This window comes from Sturnus vulgaris, chromosome 12, assembly GCF_052056855.1.
Source record: "Sturnus vulgaris isolate bStuVul1 chromosome 12, bStuVul1.hap1, whole genome shotgun sequence".
In the NCBI taxonomy this organism is placed as follows: domain Eukaryota; kingdom Metazoa; phylum Chordata; class Aves; order Passeriformes; family Sturnidae; genus Sturnus; species Sturnus vulgaris.
In genome coordinates, this window is record NC_142254.1 from 9,177,186 (window position 1) to 9,190,139 (window position 12,954).

The following is a 12,954-nucleotide window of genomic DNA, read 5'->3' on the forward strand; positions in this document are numbered from 1 at the left end:
CGCTTGCTGCGGGCGGCGCGGCGGGCGAGTAGCGCGGGGCGTTGTTGCGGGGCCGGGCCGGCGGGGCGGGGGCCGCGGCGATCGGCCCGTGCTCGGTGCTCCGCCCGGTGCGCGCCGCTCCGCCCGCCCGCCCGCCATGAACTCCCTGGACCAGGCTGAGGGTGAGTGCGGCCGCTCGGAGCGAGCCCGGAGCTGCTTCTTCGGCGCGCCGGGAGCTGCCGGCTCTGCGCCCGGGCTGCCCGAGCGCGCTGCCCCGTCCCTGCGGAGCGGGACGAAGCGGCCGCGGGAGGCCTCGGCTCCCTCTGCACCGCGCTCCCGGCGCTCCTCCTCGGCCCAGACAGGCGAGCTAGGGCGGGGTTCCGGGGCCTCCTCGGCGTCCTGCGCTCGGGGCGGGCTGTGCTGCTCTCCGGCCGGCCTGGGGAGCAGGGCCCGCGGGAGGGCCTGTGCTGAGGGGCTGCTGCCTGCCCGGGAGGAGGGAGTGCCCGCGGTTCCCTTGCGCTGCCGCTGCTCGGCTGTGGCGGATGAAAATCCTCATGTGCTGAGGGAGCTCCTTGTCCGCTCACGGCTTTTCGCGTTTCTTTCAGCTCTTGAGCCGCACTAGGCGCTACACTGAGCCAAGGGCTCCTTTTGCATTTGAAGAACGCGACCTCGAATAGCCCCTTCTTGTCTGGGAACACTTGGTGGTTTGGGTTACAAGTTCTTTGAAGTGACAGCCTACAGGATGTCAAAACCCTGAAAGGAGTTTTTAGGGTCCAGAGGCTGGTAGAGATTTTTAAAATGGACCAGTGTTCTGGAATTAGCACTAGAAGTAGGCAATGTCGACAGATACCGATAGTCCGGCGTTGTCAGGGCTTTGTTGCTATGCTTGTGCAAGCTGAGGGTTCGCACAAATGTGCCTTGCTAGTCACAGCTGCCAAAGGGATCCGCTCAGAGAAGGTTCTTGGAATGTGTGTAGTTGAAAACAAGTTAAAACTTACGCTTCTTTTTTTCTGAAAAAGTTTTTTTCGTATTTTGTTTCAGTGATGTCTGCATTCTGTGTTTTCTCGAGAGCTTTGTTGTCAATAGGCTGTTTTTATGCCTTCAGGGTGCTGTTTCTCAAATAGCAGGTTTTGTGTTCCCCCTGTCGCTTCAGTGACTAGTTGGAGGGGTTTGTGCTAGTCAGGGAACAGTTAATTAGCTGTAATTGCTGACAGCGGTTTTAACTTCCCCAGAAGGGAAGCGGAGGACAGGCCTTTAACTACCATGTTCTTGGCAGTAATTAAGACTAGTTAGCTGTTCTGTGGCTGAAGTCAAGATACTGTGCTCTTCCCTCATAAATTCACTTGCAAACCACTTAGGAATAAATTCACAGTGCAAAAAACTGCTTTCTTAGTGATCATAATAGATTTATTTTTTCTAAGCTTATTGTTTTAACTGCTTTATTGTGATGACTAATGTAGCAGTAGTTAGAAGTTGAAGTTCCATGTTGATGCTGACAGAGACTTCAGCTGAAAGTTAAATTGATCCTAATTAAAACTTAACTCCAGGTAGAATTCTAGCTTTAACGGGAATGTTATCAAATATTGCCCTTGTTGAACAGAATTGTAGATCTAACCTGGGCTTAAGGTGAAACAGCTCCTTGGAGACAATTTAGGATTATCAACTTGAAATGGATTTAACACCAATTTCAGTGGAAAGACTATGGGAGAACGATGGCGGTAGAAAAGAAAGATCTGTTTTTAAAAAATAATGTTTGGAATAAGATCACTGGAATAGTGTTTGCATATGTGTGATTTTTTTGCATATATCATGACTCTGAAAGTTTCTACAAAACAAGGTCATCAAAGTCACACTGCTACAAATAATCCCTTGAGCAGTGGCAAATGGCCAATCTTTTTTTAAAAATTGCCATTATATTGATAGTAGAATGTAATGGTTTCCTGATATACATAGTACTTCAAAATGTGATACTCTTTTTTGGTTTGTTTTGTTTTGAGAGGCCATTAAAGTTACTATTTCCAAAGATGTGTGAAATAGTGTGATTTCTCAGCTCTACTGAGTTTTCTTTTTTGTAAATGGGAGTGGGTTTTTTTAGATTAACTCCACCCCTGTATTTTTTACCTGAAGTTTGGTACAGCTACTATGACTGGATTTTTACTTCTTATCAAGGATTATTGGTTTTCTCTGCCTTTTTAAGAACTGGGTGTGCATGGGGGGAAAAGTGAATTCTTTTTATCTTCTATTTTAAAATATGATTAAATAGATGAAGATCTAATTATGCTTGATATGCATCTTCCTCAGATCTCAAAGCCTTTGAAAGAAGACTTACTGAATACATTGCATGTTTGCAACCAGCTACAGGACGTTGGAGAAGTAAGTTTGATGTTCCAAGGAATAAATAGGAGTCTGTCTTTCAAGCCTGTTAGATTTACCAGTGTGTATCCTTTATTTAAGTTTGCCCAAAGAAAAATTTGTATTTAGACTTGAAAATTTGTGGCATACATTCAAAAACTCCGCAACAAGTTAATACAGGATAATATTTAGTTAGAAAAATGAGGTTAGGATTGAATTGGCTCAAGACTGGATTATTCTGGAAATATCTGAAACAATAAGTTGTGTTTGTTTCTGTTTTTTTCTTCAAGACTCAGACTTCCCAGACAGTTGCTGTAGTTACTTAAACAAAATATGATCAGGTGAGATAGTCCTTATAAAATTGAAGGTGAAAAAGTTACAGCAGTGTATTATAAAGGCTGCTTTGTTATGACAGGAGGGTTTGAAGGAAGGGGAAGACAAAAATTCCACAGATATGCTGCCAGCTTTGTGATCAGTGGTCTGTGGTGGAATCACACAACTTTTTTTTGTTTTGTTTTGTTTTTGAGACTCTGCTGAAGTTTTCGTACTCAAAGAGTACAGACTTTCTTTTAGAACACATAAAATAGTATCTTTTCTCCTGAGAGGTCAATTTTGAATGAAGGAACTGAATGAATTGACTACTTAGAAAGCAAAACCAAACACCACCACCACCTCAATTCGCATGTTTCAGACCAAGCACATATTTATTTGTAGTTCTGCTGAGTTTGCACACACTTACTTTAGGAATGTATTTGGCTTCCAAAATCCTGTCAGTTATAATTTAAAATAAAATACTGAGAACTTTTAAGCATATTTAAATGAGGTTTGCATAACTAGTATTGTATTCAGTGGCTCATGTTTTTTCCCAAATTACTTGTTTTGTATTTCACATAAAAGAGGGACTTTCTATTTTAATTATAATGAGGTGTGTAACCAATGTTAACTTTTCTTCCTATTACCCTGAAAATAAAGTATTTGTATGATGTAGAGAAGAAGCTCTATGCTTTTGATAGCTTTTTCACCTTCCTTTTGAAAAGATAACTTTGGTTTCTTCAAAGGACCAGGTTGTTTTTACTTGACAGAATTTAGATTTTCAGATGTACTTGTTCTATCCCTAAAGTTTGTACAGAATCCTTAAAGTTTCACATATTAGAAGTTTATTTGCATATTTTCATTTCTGCTTTCCAATTAGGAGCTTTTCCTCACTCAGAAGTGAGAAAAGAAAGAAGTCTTTAAGAGTTGCTGCTGAAAAATAAATGCATTTAAATATGAGTGAAGTTTATTGTTTATGACTCTCATTCTTTTCTTCATCAGTGATTTTGATAGTGGTATCAGTCTGCACAGCAACTGGGGCTTGGAACTGGTTGATAGACCCAGAGACACAAAAGGTAAGGTCAGGCTAATGCCAAATGTGCAGTGTTCCATAGCTTGGTGCTGCAGTGGTGTATTGAAAACTGAAAGGCTAAACACATTCTCACATGAAACTGGGAGGTGATTTTTAGTAAAGCTATCAAGCTGTCTGGAATTGTTGTGGAATGTGTCCTGGGACAATGCCTGCCAAAATACTTTGCTCTGAAGGCTTATCTAAAGAATTGTTCACAAGTACTTGGAAATGGCTAGGAGGAGTATTTTATTTTTAGTTAAGTGATCTATGCAGTGACTTTGTGTGTTCTAGAAAGTATGCAGTTGGACTAATCTGATTTCTTTCCTAGGTATCATTTTTCACGTCACTTTGGAATCACCCATTTTTCACAATTAGCTGTATTACCCTAATAGGCTTGTTCTTTGCTGGAATACATAAAAGAGTGGTGGCACCATCAATGTATCCTTTGATAATGTTTGTCACGTTAAAAGTGTAGTTACTGCAGTTGTTGAAGCCTATGCTGCTTTTTTAGTTTTTACTTATTTGTGTGTAGAAGTATTATCTGCTTTCCTTGACACAATCCACACAGTATAGCAGCCCGATGTCGAACTGTTTTGGCAGAATATAATATGTCCTGTGATGATGTAAGTGTTAGTGCTTCATTGCCTAAACCTTGTTTGTTTAAAAAAAAAAAAAAGAAATAATTCAAAAAGATGCGTTTGTTTTTCTGAGCAGCATTTGTACATACCTCAGCAAATTCTGTGTGTCTGTAAAAACTGGAATGTGGAATACTTAGTATCATTTTGTGTGTTGTTTTAAATTCTCCCTGTAACATTGAACTTGAAGTGTAATTGTTGGGATCAACTTTCTGTGTTTAAACTTTATTTATTTTGTTTTCTCTCTTGCAGACTGGAAAATTAATATTGAAACCTAGGCCTCATGTTCAATAAGGGCTGTCTTCCTTCATTTTTTTTCCACTGCCATGGAAACCAAAAATGACCTTTTTTAAGGTAGTATGATAGCAAAAAATCAAATGGGACTGGTTGTCACTGCCTGGGAGTAAAAGTCTTAACACAGTTGACAGTGAAAGTGTGCAATATTACTTCCTTGAGTATTTATCCAAATTCTTCGTTATCACATTATCAGTGCTTTTGCTACTTCTGATTACCTCTTTTTCAGTATTAGTGTCACTTTTTTACTTCAGCTAGAACAGAACATACAGGTGAAGTATGTTAATCGGCGATGAAGTTGAACTTGAAAATGAAACCTCATTTGTGTTGTCTTTGTAAGCTATTGTAAATAGCAGATCGATGCCAATGTTCAGGAAAAAAAGTAATATCTGGTGTATGGATTTTCTTGTTCGCGTGGAGAGTATTGAAAGGAACGTTTGCCATTCTCCTGATGTTTTATTAGCACACTTCCTCATTACAGCTGTCCTTGTCTCCTGGTCACTCTTTTTGGAACTGGTTTAAAGGCTCGCAGGAAGACTGACTGTTTGTGCCGGAGAAAACTGGTCTTACTGTTTAAGAACTTCGTAAATATATCAAGGATCATATTTGTCAAGTTGTGTATATAGTGCACCAGCCACTTTCCTTGTGGTCATACATAGTTCCTTGTTTGATCTGGTTCAAAACTTATTTTAAGATTTTAATTTTTTAAAAATTGTCTTAAATATACTTGTATCTTCCCAGTTGTAAGGTTGTACTGTATCTAAATCCACCCGACCATTCTGAGTGGATTTTTATGCTGTGATAGTCAGAACATGAAACTCATATTTCAAATGTATAACTTCAGATTTGGTGAAGAAAATCTAAAGGGTGCCACAATAAAATAACAAAACTTGTTATTCAGAGTGTTAACAACAAGGTGTGGATGATATATGCATGAAGTGTAACTTTTGAATAGCTAAAACTGTCAAGTTTTAAGAGTTTAAGTTGTTCAAGGTGCCTTTTTAAATGTTTTGAATTCTTTAAATTGATTCTAACTGCAAAGCTCTTGGAACTTCAATAACCCCTACTACAGACAGGGTAGACTGGCTTTTAAAGGCAGCCTATTGATGTAACTTTGTCCGTTAAAACTTTAAGAATTGTCTTCTGGATTTTTTTCCAGTAAATCTTCTGCCCATCCATTATTTTTAACTGCTGTATATTTTGTAGGTAAATGTGTATAAAATAAAATCTTTGTATAAACAGGTGTTATCTTCTTTTGTACTGTGCAAATACAGATCTCCACTGAACACAGAAGAACTTGAGAAAATTTATAGCTGCATTCTGTAGCTTTCTTACCGGACCAACATTTCCTGTATTTGATGTGGTTCTTAAAATCTAAGATACTGACACCAAGAGAGGAAACCCCTTCCAGGTTTCCATGCTCCAGGTCAATCCCGCCTCTGTAAGTGCCCTTAGAGGAAATTGTTTCTGTTGGTGATGTTCTTGTTGGAGCGCAGCAGGCGCGGAGTCCCCTCGGTGCGGGATGCTGCGGTGCCGGGGTGGGTGTGAGCGCGGGTGCGCGGCAGGGCGGGGTGTGCGGAGCGGGGCGGGCGCGGCGCCTGCGCGGGGCCGCACACGTGGGCGCGCCGGCGCCGAGCAGCCATGGGCAAGAGTCGGGCGCGGCGGTTCCGCAGGGCGCCCCGAGCCCCCGCCGGCCCCGAGCTGGAGCGCGGCCCCGAGGAGGAGGCGGCGGCGGAGCTGCTGGAGAAGGTGCGGGCGGGGGCGGGCGGGCTCGGCGCTAACCCGCTCCGGAGCGGGGGAGCGGCGGGGGCTGCGGGGCCGGGCGTGGGGGGCGAGGCCTCCGCTCCCCCCGCGGCCGTGCCGGGCGAGGGCGCGGGCGCGGTGCCGCCCCCGGCGGGAAGGAGCCGAGCGGCCGCGCGGGGCCGCTCCTCGCTCCCTGTCGCGCCGCCGGCGTCACGGCCGCGCGGGGTGGCACCGGCACCGGCCCCGCCCGCGCTCCAGTGCGCTGCTGCGGCGGGGCGGCAGCTCCGTGCCCCTCGTCCTTGCGGGGCTTGCCTTCGGCCTCCCCGCCCGCAGACTTTTACAGGTGGCCAGAGCCAAAAGTCCAAGAGCCACACGCGATGAACAATGCATGGAAAATGCTGAAGAAGACTGGGTTTGGCCACTTGTATGCCATAGTCCTGGCTTAAGTATTGCAAACGAAAACTGATGTAAATTTCCTGCAGGTGTGACTTTAGAATCAGGAGCAGAAATTTGTTTTCCTTTAAATAATTCCCCTTTGTTCACTTCACCCAACTTAATTCATTTAACCGATCACTGATTGATTATTCTTGTGGGCTAACCTGTTTAGGAGAGAGAGAGGGGAAGAGAGAGTAAATAAAGGCGCAGGTGAGGATGAGCTTAGACACCTTTTCCAATGGAGACAGGGTCTGATGTTACCACTGTTCTGTTCTGCTTTTCAGCAGATGTTAATCTGCCAGGTTCTCAACAAAATCTCTGGCCTGCCAGGATATGCACTTCTGCTGTGTTACTATTTTTGCAATTTGCAATTCTTGTATCTCACCTAACACTCTGTTACAGCTCAAGTCAACATTGCCTTGGGGAATGTAAGGAACACTTGTTTCTTGCTGTTATGTAGATGCTTTTAATTTACGGGCTATAATTCTGGTTTTGTTTCTTTATGTTTCTTCAGCTTTTCTTTATGGTGGCATGTGTTATGTCTGTTATACTTCGTTCTTCATTGATGATATTTTCTCCCCCCCACTTCAGTCTGTCTTTTACTATATGGTAATTAATTGAGGTCTCACCACTGCCAGCTAGTGTCAAATCTCTGTCTCGACTATGGCTGTCTTATCAAATATCTAGAATAGCATTTACCTAGCCATAAAGTTAACACACATAACCTAGGCAAGGATTTATAAGCTTTCATGGAAGTTAAAAGCTCCATGTGGCTCCAGAAATAAAATGGGAGCCACAGTGCTGGCCCTTTTCACTCAGTCAAACCTTCCAGCTCCCTTCTCCCTCACTGTGCTGTGCCCTATGTGTGTCTCTGCAGCTGCAGCATCCAAGTGCTGAGGTGAGGGAGTATGCCTGTGCCAGTATTTCCAAGCTGTTGCAGCAGAAGCACGTCATCCCAGCCTTTGTGCAGAGGGACGTGGTGCGCTGTTTGGGGCCCTTGCTCATGGATCACAGCTTAGCTGTGCGGGAAACAGCTGCAGGTGCTCTCCGGTAAGCTCTTGGTACTGCTCTGGTAGAATCAGGGGATCCTGGCACTGGGGGAGAAGCTCTGGGGTTCTCCTGGTGACAGCTGTGAACTTGAGTGCCAGCCTCCCTTTGCTTTATTTCTGGTCTGAGGAACTATGCCTATGTCAGCTGAGGTCTGTGAGAGAGGGGCTTTTCTTGCTCTGTGAGACTTGAATGTCAGGAGCAGGCTTTATGCTAGAAATGTATGGCTTTATGAGGAAATAGAACTTAAGTACAGTTTGTATGGCATTTTGTGTCATGATGTTTTTGTACAGGTAAGCTTTCTAATTATGCATGATGAATAAATGAAAAATCATATTTTTTTCTAACACTAAAGTTATTCTCTTATGTTTGTGAGGTAGAAGATTAAAGCTGCTGTTTAAGCAAATTGAATTTAAAACAAAAAGTAGCATAACCTTTAGAGAAGAATATCAAAGGCATGGGGATTTTTGAAACATTCTTGGAAAGTATTATATCTCATCTGAAGTGTTAAATTTTTTGTTTTCCCCAGAAATCTGAGTGCTTGTGGAGGATTTGATGTCTGTGATGACATGGTGACAAACGATATCATGACACCCCTGGTTGCACTTCTGAAAGAGGTGTGTTTATTTTTATTTTGATTTTAAATCTGGTCTAGGCATTGAATTGTTCTATATATAAACACAGTTCTTTTTTTGTAGCTATTATTACAATAAGATACTTGAAAGATCTTTTGAAAGAATATTTCCATAGGTTTAGTGATACAAAAGTTGTTCCAGAGATTCTAACCACTATCTTCTGGCTCCTGGCCAGCTAGCTTTTGTCCATGGTGAGGTTTGCTGCCTAGGATGATTTTTGAGTGAAAGGTCTGGAGATTTTGGGTCTGTAATGTCAGTTAAGACAAGTTTATTCTGTCAGTGAGAATGCAGGTCCTCATTTATGTTGCAGTGTTATTCAAGTGAGGTTTTTCTGGTGAGCAATTTTGTCTAAATGGATGTTTGGATGTACAGCTGGGTAGTTACTACAGAATAACCTGTACTGAATTTGTATTCTTTCTTTGGTCCAGGTGTTGCACTGCAGTTTGGAATTTGCATTGATTTCTCTTACCTGTTGTCTTTGTATGAGCAACCTTGAGCAATATCATCACTTTCTGTATGTTTCTTCCCCATTTTAAAATGTGAATAATAGCATTGCTATAAAGCACAGTAAGGTATTAGTGAGTTAATCTTTGTAGTTAGAAACAACTGTTGACAGCTACATACACAGTGTTAACAAGAAACAGCACACTTCAGGTTCTAAAATTCCCAACTATTTTTTTAAATGAGAAAGTGCTTCTAAAGACTAACTGCAAAGCAAGTACTGTAAGAATCTTTCTACAAGAGAAAAGTTATCAATGGTTTAAGTTTTCATAAAGAAAGGAAACTGGACAGGTGTTCTGGTAATAAACACTTCATGAGGGGATCTCTCCACTCAGTGCTGATAATACTTTAAAGTTTTGCTTTTCTTTGTGGCTTGATTGTTTCCCAGCCCTGGTTCTTTTGTTTGGTTGTAGTGCAGTACTGGACTGGATGCTAACGAGCTCTCTCCAAAGAAATGCAGAGGGATGAACAAAAATTATATTGAAGACATAGCCAATGAGGCTATTAATTTGCTGTGGAATATATGGTAAGTGCTGTGTAAACACTGGCATTTTAGCTAAATTAAATTGTTCCTGAAAAAGAGCATGGTAATTGAGGCAGAAAAGAAATTACTGTCCTGGCATGGGAAGATGCATTCATTTGCTGATTCTGATTGTGTTGCTCCTACTTGTACCTTGCTTTAAAAATGATGAGCCCTCATCTCATAGGAAATAAAAATTTATCTTCTGGTATAGTTTACTTTTTTTAAAGTGAAATATTCTAAAAGTGCACAAAGTTGGTCGTTAGTTTTAGAAGAGCCACAAATTCTTTTTCTACTAGTTCTTCATCCTGAATTCTGATCCTGTTTTCTGAACATGTTCTGTCATAGTCTGTTGTACAGTTTGTAGATCCATATCATGATACAAGAAACAGAGAAAATGAAATTCTGATCAGTGCTCTATGAATATGAGGAGTTTTTATACTACTTCCTCCCTCTGCAGGTCATCCCAAAAATTAATATTAACTGTTTGGGGCAACTATTCCTTAGTTACTGAAACACTAATATAAGTTTATTATGTGAGAAAACAATGTAAATTGTTCTCTTAGTAGTTTACATTGGAAACACTAGTGAAGGAAGACAAATGGCAACACTATGAATACAAAAAAGACTATAAACATTGAAGTGATAGAAATTTGTTCCAAAGTTCTCCTTGAACTTTGTTGCTTCTCTTAATTTTTTCTCACGTTATACACATTGCGTACAGGATTTTGTTGAGTGCTGTGCAGTGCCTCAGTGGACCTGCCTGTATGCCTGTCTGTGTGATATGGCTGCTGGCTTGAGACCTTATTTCTAAACTGGGATATTTATATTTTAGGAATTGGAATCTAGAACAATTAGATAAAGCCCTTGTTCAGCATCTTGCACAGAATACATGACCCTTTGTAACTCTGACTCAGCAATGTTATGTGTTCTTTTTTTTTTTTTCTTTTTAGTCAGTGCTTGAGAACAGGAAGTATCATTAGGTGTGATGTAAATCACTTCTGTATTTTGCTCTTTGTGGCAATGAATGTGAACTTCTCATTTTGTTGCTAAGTTTGATACTGATAACATTAGGGCTGGCATTGATGCTGAGACATAACATTTTCAAAATTATTTTTTGAAGACCCTTGTAGTTAGTTTAGCGCTTGTGCTTTTTTTGGTTTGAATTAGTCTTGTATCAATATATCAATTTAAAAGGGAGAGTAGCTGTGAGAACTTGAAGAAATACAAATCCTACTGCTAGGTAATGAAAGTAAATGCACTTCTGAATGGTAAGAGCAGTCATTTTGTGGAGTGAGTGAGCACTGCTGTGAGAGGCTGCAGCCTGCTCTGCTGGCAGTGGGTTTGTGGGTGAAGTCTCCTGTGGCTGCAGGAAGCCCTAGGCTGGCTTGCAGCCCACAACTCTGAGCTGCCTTCCACACTCCAACAGGAGCCTGTGGTTAGGTTCCCAAACGAACTCCAAACACTGTGTGAGGAAGCAGCTGGCACAAGCCAGCTTTCCTCAAAAGTGTCCAGGCTTTTGCATCTTTTCTTTTAGCAGTATAGAGCTGATTGTAACCTCGATAATGAAGGATAGCTCTTTGACTAGTGCATGATTCTTAGGTATCTTTTGAAAATGTGAGTAATAACAAGGATGGGGTGCTTAAGATGTTGCTAGAGTACTTTTTTTTTCCTGGAAAAATGTTTGACTGATGTTTTCCATATATCAGTGAATGCAACAATACTGCCCTATATATTTTCAATAAAGAAGGATGTCTGGAGGCTGTGTTACATTACATGAAGAAATTCGCCACAAATGTGGATCTGGCTATTTCAGTAGGTAAGTGGTAAAAAGAGAAGATAAGAGATAAAAGAGTGGTAAAAAGAGAATATGTTTTTAACTATATGAATATAACACTGATAATACATTCGTTGCATAACGGACCTGCTTTAGCATCGCTTATCTTTGTGATCAGTATAAAGCTTTAAATTCATTTTTGAGCAGCACATAATAAAGAAGTTGACATCTGTTGTGCTTGTTTTCAGTCCAAAACTGAATGGTTTATTGGTGGTTACATGGGAAGAAAAATGTTGTGGGAAAAGGACTTTAGAGGGAGGCTGTGTTATTCATTTTGTTTTCATGTTCTGGTAACAGAGGGTTTAATTTGTTGAGCAGAGGAGATAATCCTTCTTAAAAAAACCCAAACAATTCCAATCACTTTCAATCTGGTTTTATCAGTATTGTTGTTATTATAGTTTCATAATGGTCATACAGGTGTGTGTGCTTCCAGCATTTTTTTATGTTGTCCATTGTCAGTATACAATGGATAAATTTGGGTAGCTGAAATTAATACAACCAATTCCATGGCTGATGTGGTATTGTCCTTGCCTGGTTTATGAATGGGTTTGCCACAGAATGTCTTTTAATTCAAAATACAGCTTGTAAAGGACAGTGTCAGGCCATTACAACATGATGCTGCATGAAATTTTTTTCCTGTGTCAGCATTTCATTACTTCAGTTTTCAGGCAGATAATACTTTCTCATTAGCAGAGCAAAAGCTACTACTGGGTTTGTTAATTGTCTGCTCTTGTTTGCTGCAGCAAACTGCTTGCAGGCAGTGACAGAAGATAATCCAGATCTTCTTTCTTCGTTTAATGCTTCTGCACAACAAATACTGGAAACAGTGATGTTGTGTCCAGAGAGCACCATGAAGCACATCCTTCTGAGAACACTGATAGCAGGTACAGTGCTCAGAGGGGTTCATTGCTGTGAGATGGGGAGCATGGCAGGTAAAGGAGGCTGGGAAGGACAGAAGACTTAGTCTTCTCTGCTGTGGTCTGGACATCTGATTGTCGAGGCCTGTACAGATGGGTTTGTGAGGTTATATCTGCCTTTTGGAACTGCAAGTAGGTATTTGCAACTAGTTTTAAAACTGGCTTAAATGCTTGATTCTGAATTCACCCCCCGCTCAGAGTGATAGCCCACTTTTAACTACTCATTTAGTTTTTAACAGTTAAATTTGTCAATAATAAGTTGTTTTGTCAATAAGGAGTTGTTTTGATCTCACTAGCTGTAGATTTTTTAACCTCAGATTCTCTACCTTGAATTCTTCTTGTTACCTCAAATGCTTAACCATGATGATTTTTGATACTGGAGTGTTAGAAATTAATTTTGAAACTCCTTAGAAAATAATGCTCGTGGATTTGTTATCTCAGATACAGAGTGACACCAAGGTTATTCCACATAAATATTCTTAAATATGCATGCTGAATAAGCATGTAAGTATTTACATTATGAAATTTACTTGAGCTTAAGATGTGGGCATAACAATTATTACAGATGAGTATATGAAATATTATACAAAAGAAAAATAGAAATCTGTAGAGAAAAGACTTGAAACATTTATAGTGAATATAAGCACAGAGTATTTTAAGTAGTAGAGGTCATGT

At 40.9% G+C, this 12,954-nt stretch overlaps 2 protein-coding genes across 10 annotated transcripts in view; both read left to right on the top strand.

Annotated features, from left to right (window-relative positions):
* CNEP1R1 (CTD nuclear envelope phosphatase 1 regulatory subunit 1) lies at window positions 1-6,049 on the top strand. Of its 5 annotated transcripts, none has more exons than XR_001403593.2 (7): window positions 28-161; window positions 2,281-2,352; window positions 3,646-3,719; window positions 4,044-4,153; window positions 4,284-4,338; window positions 4,603-4,704; window positions 5,126-5,885. XR_001403593.2 is itself a non-coding variant. In XM_014882842.2 (6 exons), exons 1-6 carry the CDS (start codon window positions 137-139, stop codon window positions 4,642-4,644), a joined length of 378 nt encoding a protein of 125 aa, XP_014738328.1. In that variant the 5' UTR covers window positions 1-136; the 3' UTR covers window positions 4,645-5,885. The 5 variants fall into 5 exon arrangements, 2 of the variants coding, with proteins under 2 accessions (XP_014738328.1, XP_088028005.1); XR_015806235.1 differs by lacking the exon at window positions 5,126-5,885 and adding an exon at window positions 5,919-6,049 and having other exon boundaries at window positions 74-341; XR_015806234.1 differs by having other exon boundaries at window positions 74-341.
* Window positions 5,949-12,954, top strand: part of HEATR3 (HEAT repeat containing 3) — a 22,828-nt gene continuing 15,822 nt past the window's right edge. For 3 of the 5 annotated variants that reach the window (XM_014882775.2, XM_088171876.1, XM_088171877.1), the window contains exons 1-6: window positions 6,267-6,393; window positions 7,700-7,872; window positions 8,399-8,486; window positions 9,419-9,531; window positions 11,235-11,344; window positions 12,106-12,246. In XM_014882775.2, coding sequence (XP_014738261.2) covers window positions 6,286-6,393; window positions 7,700-7,872; window positions 8,399-8,486; window positions 9,419-9,531; window positions 11,235-11,344; window positions 12,106-12,246 — 733 coding nt within the window. In that variant the 5' untranslated portion in view covers window positions 6,267-6,285. Of the gene's footprint in view, window positions 6,086-6,266; window positions 6,394-7,699; window positions 7,873-8,398; window positions 8,487-8,932; window positions 9,019-9,418; window positions 9,532-11,234; window positions 11,345-12,105; window positions 12,247-12,954 lie in introns of those variants that run through there. The other 2 variants (XM_088171878.1, XM_014882781.2) reach the window with 2 other exon arrangements.

Coding starts and splice junctions, on each gene's coding strand:
- CNEP1R1 (XM_088171879.1), top strand. CDS start 137: ATGAACTCCCTGGACCAGGCTGAGGGTGAGTGCGGCCGCTCGGAGCGA. Junction 3,720..4,043: donor TAGACCCAGAGACACAAAAG/GTAAGGTCAGGC, acceptor TTTCTTTCCTAG/GTATCATTTTTCACGTCACT. Junction 4,339..4,602: donor ATAATATGTCCTGTGATGAT/GTAAGTGTTAGT, acceptor TCTCTCTTGCAG/ACTGGAAAATTAATATTGAA.